Raw genomic sequence first — 24087 nt, 5'->3', positions numbered from 1 at the left:
CTAAGTACCCATAACCCCCCCCAAAGGACTAGTAGTTCCAAATTATGTACTCATCATCGGACGCCATGGAATACTGCAAGATCGCACGAAAACATAGACCTAGATAAACACAAAAACTTATTCCGAATTTCACCTACCTAGAACCTAGAATCTACTCGTCGAAACAAGTTCCCCAAATTTTGAAGCCTAGAACCTATCTTGCATACCTTGAAATTGGACAAGTTCCCATGGTTCGGTTCGGTTCTTCAGTTTCAAGTTCTATCCTCACCCCTAATTTAAAGGCGAAAACCGATTTATAAAGCATCCATGACCGTCGACGAGCTCATTGCACAACCACTAAGGGGGCGTTTGGCAAGTTGCCAAATAGTGAAATTTCTATTTTTTTATTCCCAGAATCAGTTTAGAAACATAAATCCGTTTGTTAAAATTTTTGTGCCCGGACACAAATTTGCAAAAAATTGTTACAAGAATCAGTTTTGAAACAGAATCAAGAAGCAAAAAAAAGTAGCTACTTGATTCTGGAACAATTTTTCCATTTTTATTCTTCTTAGTTTTCTTCTTCCTTTTTAGTTTGCTCTTCTTCTTCTTCTTCCCGGTCTGCCGCCGGCCACAGTTTGCTCTTCTTCTTCTTCCTGGTCTGCCGCCGGCCACTGGCCACCGGCCAGGGCCGGCGAGGCCTCGCCCAGCCATGGCGAGGGTCGACCTTGCCTTGGCTGGGCGAGGCTCGACCTCGCCGTGATCTAGCGAGGTCAAGCCTCGCCCGACCATGGCGAGGCCAACCTCGCTGTCGCGACAGGCGAGGCCGGCAGCGAGGCCGGCAGCGAGGCCGGCGACGAGGGCTGCGATGCCCTCGCCGGCCCGGCTCGTGGCCGCTGCTTGCCCGGGCGGCGACGGGCCATGGCCAAGGAAGGGAAGGAAAAAAAAGAAAAAAAGAGAAAGAAATATTAAAAAATTCAAAAATATTATTAAAAAATTATTAATAAAAAGAAATTTTGTGTAGTTACCAAACACATTTACGTTCTTTTCTATTCTAAGAATGGAAATTTTAGGCAGTTACCAAATGCTTAGAAATCGTTCCCGGACACCGAATAAAAAAAAATCATTTCTGAGTGGAATCAGTTTCCGAGTACAGAATCGTTATCATACACATTAGAGTGTACCCATAACACCCCCACCCCCAAGGGCCTCTCAGTTGTATAGCCAAAAGAAGCGTCACCGCACCATTTCAAGCGATTCGGTAGTCCAGATCTATTTTGACTACCGTCAAAACATTGGAGGACAAGTATGCCTTTCTTTCACTCGACTTTTCTAAAGAGCACGTAATAAGATTCACAGGTGAAATCCACGTCGTGATCCATTATTACTAAAAATTAAGTGGCATCGGAGATTTTCTTTTCTATTTTCAGGGGTTTCGTATGCGCTCTTTTCGGTTTTGTTTAAGTTCTATGATGAGCCGATTATTCAATAATAACCACATGCTCAAAAATGCAAAAGTGCTTCGAGGAGGATTATAATAAATTTTTTGCAAATTTTATCTCTTCTTTTGCGCTTTGCGCTCGACTCGATGCAGAGCAAAGCAAATGAAAACGCGCACGAAACGCGATTAGCCAAAAAAAAAAAAAAAAGGGACCGTCATCCATCGTCAAACTGGAATGCCAGATCTCTCGTGCTTCTCCAAATCTTCGTCCTTCGTCCCTCGTCCCTCGTCCCTGAGATCTTGAGCTCGTAGTGGTGCTCGCAATCCCGATCGATCTCGAGGCGCGCGCATCGGAGCCATGATTTCGTCGCGGAACATCAAGTCCATGGACTTCTACAGGTCAGATTCGATCCAGCTCGCAATTCCAGATTTCGGTTCGCGATTGTGCGTCTTTTTTTCCTCCTCCTCCTCGCGCGCGGGGCGGCGGCGGCGGCTCGATGCGCGCGTGCCGGACGGAAGTCCCGCCCGTGATTCTGCGCTCGGAACGGTTTTCGTGTCTAACGAAACCTATGAGCGTGTTTGATGATATCGCTCGCTGATTCGATACGCGTCTCATTTCCTGGAGACGAGCGGTCCGTGGAAAGTGTTTTCAGCGTGCATTCTCCGTATGTTTGTTTTTTTGTGTTTAAGTGTGTTGCGTGCAACGTTTGCTTCTTGAGTTGACCGCTGTGAAAGAACGAGCTGGAATTGATTGCTAGGAGAGGAGAGGAGAGTTTAGGTAGTCACTCGTCGGTGCAGCTGAACTATGACATTGTTAACGGGTGCGCTATGCATGTGCATAGTGTTTTTAAGGATTTGGCTTTGCCTTTAGTTCTCAATTTGTATCTCAAGAAAAGCAGCGTGGTCGATGTTTTTGTGAAAGAGGGAACCGAAAAAAGTTGCGTACGGGAAGTGAATCCGACAACTCTGGTGTTTAGGGGAGGAGGCGAAATTGGCACTCGCGGTGGTTGTGTTGCTGATGGGTCTTGTTGATGGATGGTCCATCAAATATCTGTCTTGCATAAGACGGATAGGTTTTGTCCGTGTCTGCATCTGCATGAATCTATGCTAGCTAATGTGGGAGAGAGGTTTTTATCTTCACTTCTGTGCCTTGATGGGAAAGTGATAACGGATTTTTTCTGGAGGTACTGGATAAGATAGTTTTTTCAGGGGAAGGTTTAGCAGCTAAGGAGAAGATGAGAATGAGATATCATTTTAAATTGTTTCTCAAATGAGTTTTTCTCATGTTTGTATTGATGAAGAGAATCGGACTCTCTGGAGGCATGTATTGACTTTGAGCTGAATGCATGAGTCGTGAATAAACAGCTGATGCTCGGTCAAAACACTTGGGAAATGGGCATGTGGATTCACATGATGTTTCTTGTGAGAGCATGAATGATGTCCTTAATCAATAATCTGACCTTTCTGCTTGTCCCTTTCTTTTTAAAGTCTTGGAGTGGGGTTTTGTTTGGTGATCTGAGACAAAAAGATATTCTTGATACAACAGTTTTGCTCATTTAAACACAGTGTTTTCTTGGTTAAGTATTCTGATTGTTCACTCTTGGCTACAGGAAAATTCCTCGAGATTTGACCGAGGCATCAATCTCGGGCGCGGGTCTATCCATTATAGCTGCTCTTGCCATGATGTTTTTATTTGGGATGGTATGCACATTGCATCTACTTTTGATAGACTTTGACCTGGTTATGGCTTTAAGAGGGTTTTGGCAGTTGTCAGTTTCTGTTTGATTTTTTGTTCTTTTCTTTTCTTTTCTTTACCTTTTCTACTTTGTGTTTCACATTGGCAATGGATCTGTATCCAGTTAATGTCTCTCCCTCTTAATAGGCAGTAGTAGTCAAGCTAATCACACGGCAACTGTCCCCAACTAGACATCATTCTGCAGGAACTGTGCAATTATTTTGTCTGTCAGGACCTCTGCCTTTTGGGTTGGGGAATAGAGGAGGGAGAAGATGCCCATACTTTTGCCTATGACTTGCCTTTGCCAATTCTTATGAACAATGAATCTTGCCTCTATTAAGTTTTTCTTTCTTGTATTACTTGGCACTATAAGCTGATCTCTCAGTCCTCTTTACTCTTGGGATGCTCATTCTGCAGGAACTGAGTAATTATTTGTCTGTCAGCACCTCTACATCCGTTATAGTCGATAAGAGCACTGACGGGGAATTTTTACGAATTGACTTTAATATCAGGTAGGTCGGATGGTGTTAATAAAATTTCTTCCGGTTTTTATGCACTTGCTGTTGCTGCTTTCTTGTGTTAGCACAGCAAATATGGACGCTAAGCTAGTGCATGAAACACTCGCTTGTCATGCATAACATTGGTGTTTGTCGCACTAAATATGTCCTACACTTTACTTTTGTTCTCAATTATGTTGAGTTAGCCAGACCACATACTGTCTTTTTCCCCTGTTGCACCACATCTCTGCTGCCGGCATATATGTATCCAAGACTGTCAGAATTTTATTGGCTTATGCCTACACATAATCAGCATGGTGTTGAAGGAACATAATTTCGATGGCCATTTTGCGAAGGTGCTTCTATAATTACAATGAGTGGTGTATCGGCAGGTTATTTAGTCGACCCTGGACCAATGTTTACACTTGTATGCAAACATGTCCCTGAAGGAATAGCTGAGTTATGTACACTTGATGCAATAAGTATCCTTACAGGAAAATTATGAAAGAGACCTCTCACATACATTGGCATGCAAGTCTTGATCTTTTTTTTTCCCTATTTGCAGCTTTCCTTCACTCTCCTGTGAATTTGCATCGGTTGATGTGAGTGATGTGTTGGGAACAGTAAGTATCCTCCACTTACTATTGTTCTTTAACAACCTGACTGTGTAATACATGTCATAATGAGATATGGATCATTAATAGCAATTAATTCTTGAGTAGTTTATTGAATCAGCTAGAAATGTAAAAGTTGTTGAACTTCATGTTTTAATTTAAAGGAGAATGTTGCAAAATTGGATTTATTGAACAAGATAACATGATCTAATGACAAATGAGAAAGGCGGTAAATGCTAATCATTTAAATAGGAAATATGGGTTTTGACTTGAAAAATATTGCTATACACTGCTCTCTTCCATGTGCCTGACCATGGCATCGTCTTTTGCAGAACAGGTTGAATATAACCAAAACAGTGCGTAAATTTTCTATTGATCGAAATATGAAAATTACTGGCTCTGAGTTCCACTCTGGTTCAGTTTCACATGCCATTAAGCATGGAGATGAAGCTGATGAGGAATATGCCGAAGGTTCTGTTCCATTAACTTCTCATAATTTTGAGAGAGTTTCACACCAGTAAGTATTTGAAGCTTGAATTACCAAGTTGGTCATATTCAGACCCTTTTAGACTTACTTTTGTGTTGATATACTCCTTATGTTTCTTTATGCCCCACTTTTTTACAGGTACCCAATTTTGGTCGTTAATTTTTATGCTCCTTGGTGTTCCTGGAGCAATCGCCTGGTAAGTTTATCATCTGTAAATTTGCTAACTAATTTCTTGACAAAATTTAATTGCAGCTGTCTCTTGCATGGGTAACTGTTGCACATGTACAATCATGCAAGACATGGGTGGAGAGCATACATGAATATTGAAATTCCTTTTGTCAACCTCATTGATTTTGTGCCTATAGTTGATTCATCAAACTGTAGCATGTCTTAGAACGAGAGCTATTATATTTAGATCCAAAAGTGACAAGTGTTCTTATCTTCTACCTGTCGAATATATTTATAAATTTCTCCAGTTGGTCTAATTAATATTGCGTTTGATGCTCACCTCTGGGTTTTAACGATCGCTATCCGTGTTTGTGCGAATGACCAATCATAGAACTCGGCCAGTTTCATTGTTTAATACAAGATAACGAGTTTGTGAAGATCATAGTGAATGGTCTTGCGTGTTTGTGACTGTTATTGAAATCTGATGGAGCCTATCATTCTATTTCTCTTTCACAGAAACCATCGTGGGAGAGGGCTGCTAAGATAATAAGAGAGAGGTACATCGGCTACAGCTTGTGATTTTTTTTGCTTACAGTTACGATTTAACCGAATTTGTTTGAGAATATGCAAGTTCAATCTCTCAGTTGTTGACAATTGGTTCCAGATATGATCCAGAAATCGATGGACGTATTCTTTCAGGAAAGGTTGATTGCACCGAAGAAGGAGATTTGTGTCGCAGGTATACTGATGATATCAAGCTATTTAACGGTCATCTGTGTGGAAAATGAATATTATGTTTGATAGTTGAATGTCAATCCCATTGTTTTTCCTTGCAATTTTAACACTGGAAACTGAGATAAATGGGCTTGAAAATATTAAGGGTCCATTTGGTTTGTGAGAATGTTTTCAGTTTTAATGAAAATGAAAACAGTTCCAATTTTCATGAAAAGTTTTCTGGTATTGAAACTGGGAAAATGGAAATTATGAAGATCTGTCTGTTTGTGACATTTTAACCAGACTTTGAAATTTTAACAAATGTAATATTATAATCCCCACACAATTCTGTACCTTTACTGAAAAATTGGCTTTTCAAAAAATTGGTTAACTATACAAAAATTGCTACACTTTCATATTTTTACCTTTAGATCTTTCAGTTTTTTTTTTTTTAATGAAAACCTTCACTTGTGGAGCTTCATGAAAGTCACCGCTTCGTAAAACTTCACTGCTTCAATATATAAAAAAAAGGGGGGAAAAACCAGTAAAAAATAAAAGAGAAAACTTTGCATGGCAGAGCTTCGGACATCTGCTTGAGCTTTGTGGTTTGTGCTGAAGCATGAAACATCGTGGTCTTCCTCTTCTCCCATCCTTGATTCAGATGGTTGAAGCTCCGCCTACCTTCACTCGACTAGCAATCATCTATTGATTGAAGCCCAGCTGTGTATTTAGCCAAGACTGCACTGCACAAACAGGAATAAGAAAAAAGACGTGATTTCTAGCACATAATGTAACTGTGTTTTCAGAAGAAAAGAAAACTCTGAACAAGTTATTTTTAATTTTGAAGCCCTCAAGTGAAAAACACATTTTCAAATGAAAAAATTGCGTTTTTAGTGAAAACAGTTTTGAAGGTTGTAACAAACAAATGCTCTCTCTCATTTGAAAATGAAAATTCAGAAAATTTTCTTGATACAAGCAGCCCCTAATGCTTTTAAGGGTTCTACTTAGTATTCTTAGTGTCCCTTACCAAGCTTTGAAGTCCTTGGCTACTCGTCCCTTTTTGTCCCTGTCCCTAAATACCTGGCATGAGGGGGAAATAACCATTTTCTGAACTAAAAGCAGTTTCTGTTGCTGTTTAATGCGTTTGAGCTATGTTTAGAAGACACCCACTAGATAAAAATGGGGAAAATTCCGTCCACACCCTTCTCACAAAAGTTTTAAAATTTTCATTATTTTCCATTTAAGTTTTCATTCCCCCCATTCTCCACCATTTGCCAAACATAGCATTTCTGAGTTTTACAAATGAAAGTGCTGTGAGCCAATGAGACAGTTCTTCTATTGTTCCTGTGAAATAGGAAATATATAGTTTTCTGCACAAGTTTTTGAATCCTCCTAAGTATGAGCATTCAGGTCTAGCTTGCTGTGTGTTTGTGATATAGGTAAAAGCTCCTCTCTTTGGAGTTGAGTCCGCAAAGTGATGCAAATATATTGATATTTGAGCTATAAGAAGAGCTCTTCTGTTGGGGGCTCACAGCTGTGTTTTTGGTTCTGCTAGGAACTCTAGTATTTGTCAATATAAGCATTATCTTGCAAACCGTGGCGATATTTACTACATGTAGTTATTAAGTTGTCCATTAGTATCTGGTGACAGTTTTTGAAATATGTAGAGAATAGTTCTTGTGCAATTATTGGCAGTTAGCTTTTCAGCTAGCAACATACGATCCTCATATCATTATTGTTGACTCCCTTTTGCCCCTTACTCTGTTATATGTTCTTTCTGTTTGTGGATCCCTTCAATTTCTTCCTTATGGTTAACAGTGTTCCTTATGCGTTCTCAGGAATCACATACAAGGGTATCCATCCATTCGCATTTTTCGTAAGGGAACTGATCTTAGGTAACACAGCTATTTTTTCATCTCCTATTCATCTTCCAAATAAGTTATTCAATGACTACTGTTGTGTTATCATTTTGCTGTTAATATGCATTTTCTGCATGTATGCAGATGTCTGTGATTAGATCTCTCCTATCATTTTTATCGCACTAAGTTCTATAGGTGTGCATGACTGAATGAATGCTTGCATTCACTTCTTCTTGTCCCTTTATAGTCTCCTATATTGGACATTAACATGCAAGTTTGCTTTGATCACAGGGAGGACCATGGACACCATGAACACGAGTCCTATTATGGAGATCGAGACACAGAGAGCCTGGTTAAGGTTCGAGCATTCTTTTTGTAGGAACTTAAATTCTTATATCTAATAATAATCTCACGCATGTAGTTTGCCTTGAGAATGGTATGGGTATATTGAGGCATCATTATCTTATGTGGAACTTACATATCCTACAGATGATGGAACAGCTAATTGCGCCAATTCCAGTGGAGTCTGAGAAGCACGCTTCCTCTACTGATAATTCAACAGATAAAATAAAAAGACCAGCTCCTTCTTCGGGAGGCTGCAGAATTGAAGGATTTGTACGGGTAAAGAAGGTAAAGCTAATAGCGCACTTAGTAGAGTTGATGCATTGGAGTCATGTATGATGACTTGCTTCCTTGGGGTGTAGGCATCTGGATCATTTATACCTCACTGATTTTAAATGTTTGGTCTGTTGGCCTGTCTTTAGGTGACACTTAGTTATATTCAACTTCAATCTTTTTCCTTACAGGTCCCTGGCAGCCTTATCATCTCAGCTCGTTCAGGAGCCCATTCTTTTGATACTTCGGAAATGAACATGTCACATGTCATATCACATCTGTCATTTGGTAGGAAGATTTCCCCTAGAGTGATGAGCGATGCAAAGAGGTTGATACCTTATCTTGGTGGAAGCCACGATAGACTGAATGGCCGAGCATTTATTAATCAGCACGATATAGGTGCAAATGTTACTGTAAGTTCAGCATGTTATCTGCAACTCATACCATCACCCGTGTAATGTCAATCCTAGAGGTGCCTGGACATGGAGATCCTGTTTTTCTTTTTCTTATCCCTTTTCCATTTGCAGATTGAACATTATCTTCAAATAGTCAAAACAGAGGTGATAACTAGAGGAACCCACAAATTAGTTGAGGAGTACGAGTATACTGCCCACAGCAGCTTGGTGCAGAGTGTGTACATACCTGTTGTGAAATTCCATTTCGAGCTCTCTCCCATGCAGGTTAAAACAACTATAAGAAATACTTTTGTGGGATTTCAGCTTCTAGTTTTCTCCGCTTTTCTCTCTGTGCATTGAGTTTACATCTTATTCCTCCATTTAGGTTTTAATCACGGAAAACTCGAAGTCCTTTTCGCATTTCATCACAAATGTTTGTGCAATTATTGGAGGCATTTTCACGGTGGGTACTTAACATCATGGTTTGTTTATGCTTGTAGTCTGTTGGTGTTAATATTCTTTATTTGTGTGATTCGCAGGTTGCTGGTATATTGGACTCGATTCTTCACAACACAGTTAGATTGATGAAAAAAGTGGAGTTAGGCAAAAATATTTGACTGAAGTGCATAATGTTGTTTAAGCGGATACTTGCAATTTTGCCTTGCCAGATTCAGCTGCGAGTTTTTTTGGCTGAAAAAGAAAACGCTTGTTGCATGTACGAATGGTTATTACAGTTGCTAGTGTATTGTAGGAGAATCTGAAGAAAGACTAGTGTCAAAGAAGAGCACAGATTACTCATTTGCGTGACTTTTAAAAGAAAACACTTGAGATCATTTTAACTTGCGCGGAGTCCATTCGCTGTTCTAGAAGTGATTTTCGTATGGGAGGATTGCTACTGTTTAGCTTCCTCCCGCTTTTTGTATGTTTACTCGTTCAATACAAGTCCTGGAGTAATGTAGTATCGGTTTCGGATGTATCAGCAAGGGATCAATAGCGCCCCTTCGTTGTGAAATAAAGTGCAATCTCAATACATTCTCAGTTAGGTAGTTTAACCTAGGGGTGAGCATGGTCCGGGTGGGCAGGATGGGCGGTTCTCACCTTGGACCTGGAAATTGCCCACTAAGAACCACTTCCGAAACATTAGAACTGGAAATCGCCCGTTTGTTTGATGGATTCACTTAGAAATCGGATTGGGCCGGTTCAAGGGTGGATCAATAGAACCAGTCCCCAATCGCTACAAAATTGCATTCATCATCAATGCCATGATAAACTTAGATTTTATGTGGGTATTTCTTTTAAAGGGAATATGTATATATCGGTTTGTAGCTAAAATTGGTGTAAATTGGTTTGTTCAGTCTTTGATTGATCGAGGGAAAACAACCTTACCTATTAATGGCTATAACTTAAAAATCTTAATGCCATGATGCCTTTCAATTGGTATATGCACATCAAATTAATCGCGAATTTCACGCAGGCTTGAACAACGTATGCTTACAAAATGATTTCCTTCGTCTTTCAAACGAAGTCTAGACAAATCAAGAAATGAAACTCTACTCGCTTTATAGACGCATGAATGGCGAGTTAATCGTTCAAATGAAGAGTGCTTGTGTATTTCAATTGATGTTTGATGTTCTTCTGGTTTTATTAGTCCACTAAGGCGATCCCGGCGATTTCCGGTTCCTCTGCACATCCCTAGTTAACCCAGCCAAATTGTCTCTAGTTCTATGCCATGAACGCTTCATCTTTTACTGGATAGCAATGAAATGTAGGAGATGCATTTGAAAGTACCGACCTTGCCAGAAGCCCCTGGAATTTATTTATGTTCACATCTACAATGTTCTCATACGGTGAAAACAACTCAACACACTTGTGATATGTAAAACCAATACAAATTCCTCAATAACAAATGTCAGATGCCGCTCCACCTTGCCCAGATGAAGTAGCCGAGCTTGAAGCGAGAAAAATCACAGAGAAGAAACTGGGGTGAAAAAAAGAGAGCAAAAGAAGGTAATTCAGATAGCCGCTGCAAATTCAACGCAATATCGTAATTCCCGATCCTCCGCTTAGAATGCCAGAAGTAGAGATGAAGCCACAAATGCTCCGATAGAACCGGTAAAACCGACAAACACTGAGGTAGCGCCATTCCCGGGTGGTGGTGTTTGGCTGACAGGAGCCGGAGTTGGGTTTATCTCCACCGTACCGGCCGGTGGAGAAGGAGACTCCTCGCCAGAAGGTGCCGGGGACGGTGAAACTGCGCCACTGGTCTTGTTGCTCCTGTCAGCCATCACAACGACCACCATCTTCTCATTCTTGTGGCAGTTGTCTTTGTTTCCGCTTATGAAGTGAAATGGTCCTGACTGGTTGAACTTGAACACGGTGTGGCCATCGACATATTTTGCGATAGGCGATGCATCATTGCAATTTTTGTAGTCGTCTTGGTTCACATATAGCACTGAGTCTTGGCCGGGCGGGTAGACAAACACTGTGATAGGGATCAATGGAGAGAACCAACAAGTCAAGATGAATTGCCGATCATTTATGCCGTTCTTGCACAATATACATTGCACAAAATACATTGTGATAAAGATTGCACTAGTACGATAAAATGCATTGACATACCTAGAGAGTCTCCAATTTGGAAACGGTTTTTTTCTGCCCACTCATTTAAAGCATTTGCACTGGAATCAGCAGGGACGGTCCAACCCTTGGCATCTCCAGCTTTGAACTCGTATGCTTCGCTCCATCGCGCCAACATTGTTGCCCAGAGCAAGACCCCCATCACTTGAAACACTCTCTTCATTTGGCGATCCAATCTCAACATAGGAATTGCCATCGAAGAATTAGAACAGACGAGCAATTCAGTGAGAGAAAAGTCCGAATTCTCTCTTCTGTTCAGGATTGGGATGTGATCTGAGTTCGACAAAGAGTGGGGTTTTTGTAGGCCAGCGGTTGCACGAACTTTACAAGCTGTGGAGGTGAAGCCTTTGTTGCTTTTCCATGTTCTGTGATTTTTCTTTGGATTTCTTAGCCACTGGTGCAAAGTATATGTGCATTACCATGTGAAAGGACTAAACAGATTGTTCTTCGAGCTTCTTTCTGGGGCTCTCAACTTTTTGTTAGACATTGTTCTGCATGTTTATTCTTTGCTTTAACATTGCATAGAATATTCAAACCTTGTGCAGTGGGTTTAGATCTATTACATCTGAGCTGCATACACAGCCTTTTTCGGAGGCAAAAACCGGAAGTCCCGTTGATCTCTGCATTCATCGTTGCGGTCGTCGTTGGTTATTGTATCAAGCTTTAGTCTTTCTTGTATTGGGCGAGAAATCATAACAAAGGCAAACTCTTGAAATTCTTGATTCATTTGGACTTATATTAGTAGTTGATGGGAACGTACATTCTATGATTGGACCCTTAATGAGCTTTTGAGGTAAAAAACTTTGTGAGTCCTGTTGTTTTCACATTGTACCTTGACTCTTCTGTTCGTCATTTTTGGAGCATGGAATGGGAGCTCAAGATTGTGGCGAACATTCTTTGATTATATTTCATTCTCTTTCTATTTGACCTACTACTTGGGACAGAGAAGGTATAATTAAGTCAATTTAGAGATCTCATCTTGCGCACACTTTCTCTAATCCTTTTCCATTCTTTTAGATGATGTCCATGATAGCATAAGTACATTCCTTTACCAAATGTGTAGATATAGAAAGCTTAAACATGAAAATGGTAGGTTTTCTTTGTTGGCCTAATGGCGCAGGACTAGCTCACAGATAATTCGGGATCCCCTCATCCACAGGCTTCAAACCCTCCGGTTGCTCATTGCTCAGCGGACTCGGGAAGCCTTTGCTTCTTTGTGGCGTAGGTTTAGTTATGTTATGGTGCAGGGAAAATTGTCAAAAAAGCCATAAACCTATTGCACTTTTGCCAATTCAGTCCTAACCTTTTAAGTTTATCAATTCAGTCCTAAACCTTTTCACTTCTTGCCAATTCAGTCATAAACCTTTTCACTTCTTGCCAATTTAGTCCATTTGACCGGGCGGCGCTGACGTGGCCGCCCGGCCAACGCTGACGTGGCAATTTTTAAATGTTTTTTTTTAATTTTCGAATTTTCTTTTCTTTTTTTACTGCCTTTTCTCTCTGGCCTGTCCGGCGACCGGCCAGAGGCACGGACTGGCGAGCTATCAGCGCTGGCCAGGCGGCCACGTCAGCGCCGACCGGCCAAATGGACTGAATTGACAAGAAATGAAAATGTTTATGACTGAATTGGCAAGAAGTGAAAATATTTATGACTGAATTGACAAGAAGTGAAAATGTTTATAATTGAATTGATAAACTTAAAAGGTTTAGGACTGAATTGGCAAAAGTGCAATAGGTTTAAGGCTTTTTTGACAATTTTCCCTATGGTGTAAGGTGATTCCAACTCTACTTCCACTCGTGCTGTGGTGAAGCAGCAATGATGGGCTTTCTCAAAATGTGCATTTGTTACAACTTGAACCGAACATTATGTAGTTGGTAATTAGAAGGTTTGGTGCACTAAAAGAAACTATTAAAAATTCAAATTGATTTTTTTTTAATTTTCAAATGTTAAAATTAATAAAAGTTGTCGAGGAAAATTAGTGAAAGACACTCAATCAACAACATCTTCAAAGTATCCCTAATAAAGATTATACAAAAGATACATCCAAAAGAATGTCTAATAAATTCAGTGTTTGTGACGTCGTGTCTATTACCATGATTCGAATAATAAAGTAACCTATGGCCCGGTACATCTTCGTTGGCCTATCACCTTGTTACGATGATAGAACCGACAGGTAAATCATATTGCTGCAGAACTCACTAAATAACGAGAATTAGATCAAAACGTCCACAAGAAGTTAAGGTGTTATGTTTCGATTGCACATGGTTGACCTTTCAATTGAAGATTTGAATCAATCTTGGGGGTCTCATTATTGAAGATTGAAGCTGGCAAATGGTAGTTACATCGTATCAAAGACAAAAAGGTGTTCATCACGGGGACATCTCTTTCCTCTTGGACTTCCGTTCTTAGACTTTGTTCTTGGGTTCTCTCTCTCTCTCTCTCTCTCTCTCTCGCTCGCACAGGGTCTGACCCCCTGTCTTTGTGAGTTCTTCTTCCCGACATTTGTACCGGGAAAAGTGTACTCTGAAATACGTGGGGAGGGAGAAGAGGAACGCTCGGAGTACGCACCCATTTCAAGAAAACAAAGATCTAAGCTAATCGCACTGTGGATGACCAACGAAATCTCGCCCTCTTTGTTCTTCTTTTCACTCGACATACAAAATCGGGAAAAGGGTAATAGATCACGACAAGAAAAAGCGACTTCATTTCCAGACATGAATCGAATTCGATCTGGGCCAAATGGAGAGATACAGAAGTGAAGAACGGACGAGGGAGGTGTCTGAGAATACGAGGAAGGTGATGATGATGAACCCACCAAAAAACCCAAATAAAGAAAGAGGGGTGGGCGATCATTCAGTAATCGAAGGAGTTAAATTTAGACAAAGCGGGCGTGTTTTCAGTAACGCATTAACCGGCTCTGTGTTCCCGTGTGTTGTGAGATGGTCATAACAAACACCAACCCCCCCACAAAAAAAATGAAGTAATTCCCAACCGCCGCCGCCGCTCGCCGCCGCCACCTCACACGTTGACAGGATATCACCGGACGCCACCGCATTGTCCTTTCGGCGGCTCCGACATCCACCTAAGAAACAGCCTCTTCGCAACGGAACCATAAAAAAGAAGAGAGAAAGAAACAAGAAAAAAGGAAGAAAGGGGGAATTTATTCGCTTCTGGTTGATTGCTCTTTCCCAGGATTTTCTTCGCTCTGCGTCGAAGGTGGTCGCCGGACTTGGTCTCGCCGCCGCATTGTGCGTTTCTGGCACTGTGATCCGCGTTTTGAGGAGGAGGACTCATCGTCTAGCTGCTCGTGCCGTTCGACATCGTGAAAAGATTGCATGGAGTTTCGTGTTCCGGCGATCTGGAGAGATCCTGGGGCCCCGGCCGATTCTTTCTACGAGGTCCGGGAGGAATGCACCGACGTTCCCAAGACGCGCTTCAGGATCAAGGTTCCGCATCGGTTGTTTTTCTTTTGTTTCTTGGATTGTCTAGACGTGATGCGTCTTTGATGTTGAAAATATTTCGCAATGTGCTTTTGCGTGGTGACAGATTTGCGGGGCTGTCTGATCGAAGGGTGCGAGCGAATGATGGTGTGATTTAGGAAGCGCTGGTGTGACTTAGAAAATGCCGAATCTTGAAAGCACCCAGCTTTATTGTTTACCTTGTTGAGATTGGATGATGCAAGGATTGGAATAGAAGAAAAGTATTTGAAATGTAGTACTTTGAGTGCGCTTTATCACATTGTTCCTAAGGTTTTAAGAAAGTGGGTGCCGGTTAAATGGTTTCTCTTGCAAGATTTCGAACTTCTGTTACTCGTATTTCTTTTTGTTAAATTCTATTTGTTGTTTGGTGTGTGTGTGTGTGTGTGTGTGTGTGTGAGAGAGAGAGAGAGAGAGAGAGAGAGAGAGAGAGAGAGAGCTTTCTAGGTGTTGCAAGCTTTTAGCAATCAGAAGTGTACACATCACCTTTCTTACTTTGAGTGACTACCATTCAAAGTCTTGCGAGTGAAAGACCATTTATATTTCTGATTGTTCAGTAAATTTTTTTGTACTTCAAAAAGAGAGGTCCCTCTCAAAACAGTAGCAAACTGGAATGACACTGGTTCCATGAGAATAAGAGGTTTACAATCTATAAAGTTCCATATGCTCCTAATCCCCAGAATAATTCTATGACCTGAAATGGTTGTTTTGTGCCTTTTCTACTGTTCATATCAAAGTGGCTAATGCTTTCTGCTTTTCTTGCTCATTTAGGCTGGGAAAACATTGAGTGCAAGAAAATGGCATGCTGCATTTTCTCCTGAAGGGTATCTGGATATAGGCAAGACTTTGAGCCGAATTCAACATGGGGTAAGCATAATCTTATGAGTCTGAGCTTGAGGAGATTGATTTGAGCTATTGCTTTTTCCAAAAGGAAGCAAGAATTTTCTTAAACTAACATTTGAAACCCTAGCCTCCTGATGGACCATTTTCTTGAACTTTTTGATCAAGCTGCTATATATGAGGAGAACATGTTCCAGATTAACTTTGCATATGATGGTTACGTCATGCTATTCCATATTTTTTTCCCTTCCGAAACCATTCCTCCAGGCTGCTTTCTAGATGTGCATATTAGGATGTAAATTTTTCTTGCATGTCACCAACCATGAATGAGATCCGTGATTGCAATAGATTGTAGAAAACGGAACTTCAAAGATTTTGGAGCATGGCCTGTGATATTTTCATTTGTTCTTGTCTACTTCATCGGAAAATGCTTTGTCCTTGTACCTTGCTCAAAATATGGCAGGGACATCTATTCATATTTTATGTTATTTTGTGCCTTTGGTTTATCTTTCCTTACCTGCCTTCAAGATACTTTTGTCGATCTACTTTCCTACTCGATGTTTTGTTGCTTCTCTTAATAACATTAATTCTTGATGCTTTCTACTCCTCCTCTTCTTGTTATATACATTAGGGTATTCATCCATCAATTAGAGGAGAAGTATGGGAATTTCTACTTGGGTGTTATGATCCAAAGAGCACATTCGACGAACGTGAACAGATACGGCAACGTCGAAGGTACCCTATTACAGCTGCTTAATGGAGCTATGAGTTTTCATCATCATAATTTAGTCTTCCATTGATCTCCCTGTTGACTTGGTGAGGGGAAAATTTCCTGTCACATCACTGGTCTCGAAATTGAAAGTAGGTTCTTTCTTGCCTGTATGTGCCCTCATTTTTACTAGTCAGAAATGCAGCTCTTCAAATTGGAAGTGGACACTTTCTTACTTGCTGTGGTCGTCAGCTTCTAATCCAGTGATGCTAACAGATTTTACTGGCATGGCGTGGATCTACATTTCACTGATTCCTCTGTTCACACTTCCTGGATGTGAATTAATATTCCACACTTCCCAACCATCAAGCTATTATAATTTCATTATCAAGAATTTTTTCCCTTTATTTTTTTTTTTTAGGTCATTTTGATCATGGATAGAATGGGAACTCTCTTCTGTTGGTAAAGCAAGCTCTGCTAAGTACAATACCAACTGAATCACAATTCCTCCGTGTATTATATTTGTGTTATTTTTGTCAACTCAAAATGATATTAAATGTGGGGTCCCGTTAGTTCCAAGATTGGTTCACATATCTAGGATTACCTTTTAGAAATCCTTGTCTTGACTCTTGAGACGCTTGTATTTCTCTGAATAAATTCGTCTTGGCTATTATTCCCTTATGAGGAGTTATGGTTTATTGGGCTCAATGGTCTCTCTCCAAAAACTTGCTGCTTGTGCATTTCCGAGCAAAGAAAGTACAAGTCTTCTTATTATGGCATATTAAGCATTCTCATTGATAAGTACATTAATGACCAAGCCAATTATTATGTTGCTTTTCTTTGAACTTTGAACTATTTCTTAACCAGGTGAATGCTATATATCACTAATAAAGGAGAAATTGATTGGGTAATTAAGACATTTCTTCTTGTTACCTATGTTGGGTGTTTCAGAACAGAGCATGAATCCTTGCACCACACTTATGGTTATTTAACTAACCTGGTCTTCGCTTAATTCAACTGCATCATTTTCGGGATTTAGACATTGAATTACCTTTTTCCCATGACATCATCAACCGCATAACTTTATTCATCTTTTCAGGGTTCAATATGCAAGGTGGAAGGAAGAGTGCCACCAAATGTTCCCTCTTATTGGAAGTGGTAGGTTTGTGACCGCACCTATAATTACTGAGGATGGTAAGGCAATCCAAGATCCTATCGTACTCCTCCAAACAAACCCACATGGAGCAGTTTTGACTCCTCAAAATAATTCTCATTCCTCAACCGGCATAGCAACGAATGGTACTGCGCCTACTTCCATGGATACAGAATTTTCCTTTGTGGAAACAGTACAAGAACCCTCAATCCATGTACTTTTGGACAAAAAAGAAATCCAATGGAAGCTCACATTACATCAGATAGGTTAGTTGGAATCTAAATGCACCATTTCTCCAATTATTTATGTTTGAATGGACCATGAAGATTGTTCTCAATTGGGAATATGCTCTTCTATTGTCCCCATCCCCCTTCCTGTGGTAATTCCTTAGTTTTGTTGATTCAAAAAGGGTGTATAGTGTCACTACTTACGAGTTAGTGGATATGCTTCTTGCAGATGAGGAATTTCTCACTTAAATCTACTCTTAAGTGCAATTATGTATGTTTCACCATGCTTTTCCTTGTTCTCTCTGATTGAGAGAAAGCCTGATCCTTAGACCCTCAGCTTTAAACTTTGACAAAAGAGTGAGAACTTATGTTTTATGCACTAAATGTTCCATTCCATTTGCTCTCATTTACTAAATTAAGCTTCTACAGTAAACTTTTAGAATATACTGTAACATATTTGTTCCCACCGTTTGATTCCCATATTCTATATGAAATTTCTGCTAGGTCTCGATGTTGTTCGCACAGACAGGCCGTTGGTGTTCTACGAAAAGCAAGAAAACTTGTCAAAGCTTTGGGATATTCTAGCAGTTTATGCCTGGATAGACAAAGATGTCGGCTACGGTCAAGGTGATTACTTTGTTGAACTTTCATTTATTTTGATAGGAAATGATGAGCGATTGTGGCTATTTATTAATATGGCTGCGTCCAGTAAGCTTTGTCCAGTTTCGCAATGAGCAATCAATTTGCCAGTGTTGCACTCGTCATCAGGGATATGTTCCTTATATTATGAAGCATGTTCTTCTCATCTTTAAATACCTTGGTTGTTGTGCATTACGCTTGCATGTTCATTTGGACCAATTCCTTCTATACAATAAAATACCAGTACTATTAAAAGTTCTTATGTTCAATACAAGGAAATATCAGTATCTAACATCAGGATGAGCATTTGGATGAGGAAATAGTTTTCCAAATATGATTTTCCATAAAGACAGCTTTGTCTAGCATCCTCTTATATTGACTGGTCTTATGTTATTTGCTTTCAGTCTCTATACAAAATCACAGAAATTTCTATTCTTTAACAGTAAAAAAGAGTATTTCTGTGAAAGCTGCTGCATTTCTCTCTTAACGTGAATATCAAGAAGTCTGGAGAGGATTCCTGACATGGGAAAATATGGATACTTGAACATATTTGGTTTTAGCCCCTAGTTTCCTAACCTCCTGCTGAATGGTGGATGATGTTAATTTCATTGTCTGCAATTAACTGAAGCTTGAGGATGATGGGTGACAATAACAGGAATGAGCGATCTTTGCTCCCCAATGATAATGCTTCTTGACGACGAAGCTGATGCATTTTGGTGCTTTGAACGGTTAATGCGCAGATTGGTATGTAATTTCATCTCTCTCTCTCTCTCTCTCTCTCTCTCTCTCTCTCTCTCTCTCTCTCTCTCTCTCTCTAATTCCTACATTTACATGTTTGGGAATGCATACCCATTTTCTGAAGGCCTGTGCCTGTGCATGTGCATTTGCATCTGCTCTCTTTGACCATTTCATTGCATGCCCCGCCGCCCCCCCCACCAAAACAAAAAAAAGAGAGATTGTTCCGATATTGGGACTTGCTATGAAGTTGAAATACAGCTGCTTTACGTTTTTCTTTAGGATAAAATACTAATGCTTTTCTTTATAGGATTGTCACTCTCTTTATGATCCTAAGATTTTTACGTGTATTCTTCTTCGCAATTTTTAAGCGAGGAAATTTCAGATGCACCGAGAGCTCTGTTGGGGTGGAGGCACAACTTAGTAACTTGGCTAATATTACTCAAGTTATCGATCCGAAACTTCATCAGCATATAGGTATTACCTCAATTAAGTTCTCATAGTACTCATAATTATAATTTGTGTTAGTTAGGCGATATGGTGCGATGTGAAAGGTTGTAGCACAGTCACAAGAGCACTAGATGATGTGATTTTGGCCTACCATAGGGCCTACTTAGGATGAGACATGCGGTCTGCATACTGATTTTTGTCTCAGATGCTGGCTTTGACTGGATTTATCTACTAATAAGCAGCCAATTTGCTTTCCTAATCATGTTAACTTCCCAATTCTACCAATTCTATGAATATCCTAAACTTACTGGTTAAGAAGAGCTATGTCTCTGCTTATTTATTAGAATCCCCATTCCAACAGGTTTAAAAATAATGCAAATGCTTCCTGGGGCTCTAGCCTCTTGGCTTGCGTACATAGAGAATGAGGGCATGTGCGGAGCTTCCACTTTGCACATTCCATAGACAGAGTTCTGCATAGCCTTTCCACAAAATCAAATACGCCATTTGATATAATAGATCACGTGGCTATTTGGAAAACCACCCTAACAATACTGTTGATTGCCAAAGAGGTGATTGTGACTCTGACTGACAGGTTTAAGTACTCCCTCGATTCTTAGGACCATCCTCTATAGTACTGTAATTCTTCATTCTTTCTTGTATCCATGATGCTTCTTATGTTCTAATCTTGAAACTATGTTAGCTGAGATGGTGCAATGTGTTCTTGTATTTTCTTGGGTACCTTAAATGTCACTATTGGAAACTTAAGAAGCCTGTTTTCTTGATGATGCACAGAAACACTGGGTGGAGGAGACTATCTTTTTGCTTTCCGAATGATTATGGTTTTGTTCCGTCGAGAATTTTCATTTGGTGACTCTTTGTATCTTTGGGAGGTACCTTTTAATTTCACATGCCTCTCTTTTATCTATATTGTCTACTGAATGCGCATTTGTTTATTCTCATTACTGAAATATTGACTATTCTGGACCACTTAGGCCAAGCCTTTTTGACTGAGATGCATTAAGTCTTGGTGCCCAAGATATCATATGACTTGTAAACCAATACTATTGACCAACAGATACATTGAAAGTTTGCTTATGATATGACTTAACTGCTGCTTGCATTTAATGTTGAGGCAAAACATCCCAATTTTCCTTGTTTTAGCCATTACTTTTACAGTTATATTATTCAGATTCCATGGTTTGGGGAAACTACTCTGCATAGTGATACCTAATTTGACAGTGATTATTGTCTTATAAGCTTGACTTTGCTTTCTGTCAACATCCTCATACCACTAATGCAGTAAGAATCTATTAATATGTCCCCTCATAAATGAACTTTTACAAGCTTCTAATAAGTTGGTAATTCATTTCCCTGTCCATCTGGGCAATGATGCCACTATCTGTGGCTAACCACCGTTAAGTAGCAAATTCTCATGTATACTGGTCTGAGCATCAGATAAGAATGACCAACCATAGTGTTTTTGCTTAATGTCTGGTCTGACTGGCTCTGCTCTTTAACATATGCTTCATACTTGTTTGGTTAGATGCCAGTAAGTTTCTTTAACGTTTGGCAAGAGGGTGGATTAATAGGCAGTTGTAATTGAGTGTAACATATTGTGATGATACATCTCAGATTCTCCCGGGGAAATTGGTGTAATGTTTTCTTTCTGAGTTTACCTATAGATGCTGAGTGGTGTCAAAGTACTAGCCTATGATAGCTGCTTCTGCTTGAATGGACTTGTAGCTAGCACGAAATTGGTACCTTTGTGTGTCCTTTTTTTCCTCCCCACTCACTCTCTTTGGCTATCTTTACAAGTAGGAATGACCCGTGACATATCAAGTTCTCTTCCACCCCGTTTGTCCGACCATTTTTTGTTATAGGAATTTTTACATTATCCTTCATTCTTTTCATTTTATATTTCTTTAGCATTAATGTATAAAAGAATTAGTGACTTATATTACAGATGATGTGGGCCTTGGAATATGACCCAGACTTGTTCTCTATGTATGAAGAGCCCGATTTAGCTGGTGAAAAAGCTGATGGGTCTAAAGGAAAAGCCAAGTCAATACGACAGTGTGGGAAGTTTGAGAGAGAAAATATGAGAAACGGAGCAAAGAACTCTGATGCCCCTCTGCCCATCTCTATTTTCCTTGTTGCCAGTGTCTTGAAGGATAAGAGCTCAAAGCTCTTGCAAGAAGCACGGGGCCTGGATGATGTCATTAAGGTTAGCTTAATAAAGTTGAGACCCTTATTGGAGTTTTGATTTTGCTGTTATTTATTTAGAAGTGTAGACAAGCATACCAATTCATTGTGGCAAACTGAAAATGTTTGACTAGATCACTATACAGTATACCTAGTTATCCTAAACTTAGCTTTAGGATTCGCTACAAGATGATTAGATTTTTCTTTCTTTGAGAAGATGATACTAGGACTTATACCTTTAGGGATATTTTTTCAAGTGAAAGAATTACTTCCCTGTGGATGATTGGTAAATTAGGGCGAGAGTTTTCTCTTTCTTATATGATGCAATGCACATGACGTGTTAAAATATCTAACTTCACCTGTTGTCTATATAAATGATTATCCTTTATAGATCTCTTACTTAATCCATTTTATCCCTCTCCAGATACTCAATGATATGACTGGAAATCTGGATGCAAAAAAGGCGTGCAGTGGGGCTATGAAACTTCACAAGAAGTATTTAAAAAAGGTACCATCTTCTCATTCTTTCTATATGTAATTATCTGGTATCACCTACTCATTTTTTCGCTTATTAAATTGCTGGCTTTGATCTGACATGTAGTCGTCATAGCCTAGAAGTTAACTCGTTAGTCGTTACATAAGAATCAGAGTATCTTCATGGTCAAATATTGTTCAGCACTTCATTTTTATATGATGTTTTTTCCCTTTCAATGAATGGTCCTGTTAAACAAAATGAGTCCATTACGGAACAATGCAGTAGAAATAATTGAGTTGCCTTATCTGCTTAGTTTGATGATATTCCAGCCAAAGATTATACTTTGAACCCAAATTCTGCCCAAACAAATTTAATTTTGTCTCTGTAAATTTGACCAATATAATCCATTCCATTATCTTAAGCGGTTGTCCCAGGTCACTGTGATATCAAGTTTTTCTTTTCATCCCAAGAGAAGAACGCAGTATGAGAGTTGTGACGAACTAGTTTAAAAGAGGTCGATTTGAAATGTCACTGTAGTTTAAAATCAAGTGCGACCAGAGGGTCTTTAGCAAGAAAAAGAAGAAACAATGAGAGGGCGATCAACATATCAGCTGTTGAATAGCTTTCGATGCTACCTCTTACAACTCCTATATCATTTTTTTTCCTGCAGGCTAAGAAGACATAGCAAAAACTGAAGCATCCCTGAGATCTGATGCGAAAAAAGGAGGAACTGAGATTCGCCTCTCGCCGTCGGCTTATGATTCCAGAGGAGCTGTACAAATATTAAGTGTATCTTTCTGTATTCCTAAAGAAAGACAAACAAAAGACAACAACTTACTTGAACTGATAACTAATTTGTATGTCAGTTCCTCATAAAATCCATATCTCCATTGGAGCAATCTCTAATAAAAACAGTTCCCAAATATGTTTTCTCTTCTAAAAATGATCTAGGCCAAGAAGTTGTCAAATATGTTGAATTATTCAAGAAATATTTCCTCCCCATTTCTTGGTGCCTGCATGTGCAAATTGTGCATATGCATGTGCTGAAGCATGTTTTCTTGCTGATGGGCAACGTACTCGTTGGAGGAGGCTGGCTGTGGCTTCCACATTGGTGAGGACTCGTATTATTCATTACCTCTCTAATAACAGTTGGAATTTAACACTAATGCAATCATTTTTTCCCAACCTTTTATTCATTATCAATTTTTTTCCTCTCTCTTTAATTAATTTCAGAATTTTAAAACAACTCTTTTTCTCCTTTTAATACTAAAAATGTCAAATCGGTAACCATGTTACCGTAGTTGAGTGTGTTAATGACGAAAGGCCTTGATTGTACAAATTACACGAATTAAAGGATTTGATTAACAAAAATTCGGAAACGGAAGACTTAATTGCACAGAGGACATAAATTAAGAGACCGAAAACAAAATTGTGCCATCAAAAAACTACACAATACAAATCAGTGCTACAGCGCATCAATGTTTCTATTAGTGGGAAAAAAAAAATTTGTTCTAAATAATGCAAATAATAGCGCAAACGGAGCTTTTTTATCTGGGCCCATATTGAGGCTGTTTTCTCAAAAAGTACTCAATGTGCACATTGACTCAAATAAAGTTTTGAAATGGCCAATTTAGTCTGAAATAAGATCCTATACTCACATACCGGTCAAATCTTTGCGAGCCGGTTTGTACATGCAACTCATGTGATTATTCCGGCGGTGATTTCACTTTATGAGATGCACCTGGCATATGCAAGAATGTTTAGCATGAATGCTAGCTTCAATATAGGATTCTTCAACTTGGGTAAAATCAAAACATTTCAGACAAACTAGCCCTTGATGCTACCATCGAAGTAAGCATGTGAATCACACCAGCCAACAAAGATTTGGCCATCAATGCGCTCAGACTCTTATTTGAGATTAAATTGATCACTTTATGACCTTATCCACTCTGGGAAATCTTTTAAAAATATGGCCTCGCCTCACTTCAAGCCTTTCTTTGAAATTCTCTCTTACCTATTCTTTTATTTATATCAAGCAAATA

At 39.5% G+C, this 24087-nt stretch overlaps 3 protein-coding genes across 4 annotated transcripts; 2 read left to right on the top strand and 1 right to left on the bottom strand.

The window, feature by feature from the left end:
- Nucleotides 1-1559: 1559 nt before the first annotated feature.
- On the top strand, nucleotides 1560-9340 carry LOC130138279 (protein disulfide-isomerase 5-3-like). 2 transcript variants are annotated; one of them, XM_056311893.1, is made up of 15 exons: nucleotides 1560-1816; nucleotides 3028-3118; nucleotides 3570-3664; nucleotides 4215-4272; nucleotides 4596-4780; nucleotides 4889-4946; nucleotides 5435-5475; nucleotides 5583-5657; nucleotides 7471-7527; nucleotides 7783-7849; nucleotides 7981-8121; nucleotides 8298-8519; nucleotides 8634-8786; nucleotides 8887-8964; nucleotides 9041-9340. In XM_056311893.1, exons 1-15 carry the CDS (start codon nucleotides 1776-1778, stop codon nucleotides 9116-9118), a joined length of 1440 nt encoding a protein of 479 aa, XP_056167868.1. In that variant the 5' UTR covers nucleotides 1560-1775; the 3' UTR covers nucleotides 9119-9340. The 2 variants fall into 2 exon arrangements, with proteins under 2 accessions (XP_056167868.1, XP_056167869.1); XM_056311894.1 differs by lacking the exons at nucleotides 1560-1816; nucleotides 3028-3118 and having other exon boundaries at nucleotides 4601-4780.
- A 954-nt stretch (nucleotides 9341-10294) lies between these two features.
- On the bottom strand, nucleotides 10295-11417 carry LOC130138244 (early nodulin-like protein 18). Its single transcript, XM_056311740.1, has 2 exons — nucleotides 11121-11417; nucleotides 10295-10983 (listed from the first exon to the last, which is right to left on the bottom strand). The coding sequence occupies exons 1-2, from the start codon at nucleotides 11332-11334 to the stop codon at nucleotides 10565-10567; spliced, it is 633 nt and encodes a 210-aa protein (XP_056167715.1). The 5' UTR covers nucleotides 11335-11417; the 3' UTR covers nucleotides 10295-10564.
- A 2210-nt stretch (nucleotides 11418-13627) lies between these two features.
- LOC130138127 (rab GTPase-activating protein 22-like) lies at nucleotides 13628-22870 on the top strand. The gene is made up of 11 exons (XM_056311237.1): nucleotides 13628-14585; nucleotides 15387-15482; nucleotides 16087-16190; nucleotides 17264-17583; nucleotides 18049-18171; nucleotides 18839-18927; nucleotides 19290-19395; nucleotides 20161-20258; nucleotides 21332-21592; nucleotides 21995-22078; nucleotides 22716-22870. The coding sequence occupies exons 1-11, from the start codon at nucleotides 14475-14477 to the stop codon at nucleotides 22728-22730; spliced, it is 1407 nt and encodes a 468-aa protein (XP_056167212.1). The 5' UTR covers nucleotides 13628-14474; the 3' UTR covers nucleotides 22731-22870.
- The last annotated feature ends 1217 nt before the right edge of the window (nucleotides 22871-24087 follow it).

The sequence above is a fragment of the Syzygium oleosum genome, unplaced genomic scaffold (genome assembly GCF_021117445.2).
Source record: "Syzygium oleosum isolate NSW1041296 unplaced genomic scaffold, Sole_v2.1 Sole_v2.05, whole genome shotgun sequence".
Classification (NCBI taxonomy): Eukaryota; Viridiplantae; Streptophyta; class Magnoliopsida; order Myrtales; family Myrtaceae; genus Syzygium; species Syzygium oleosum.
This window is presented reverse-complemented; position numbering and strand designations above follow the sequence as displayed.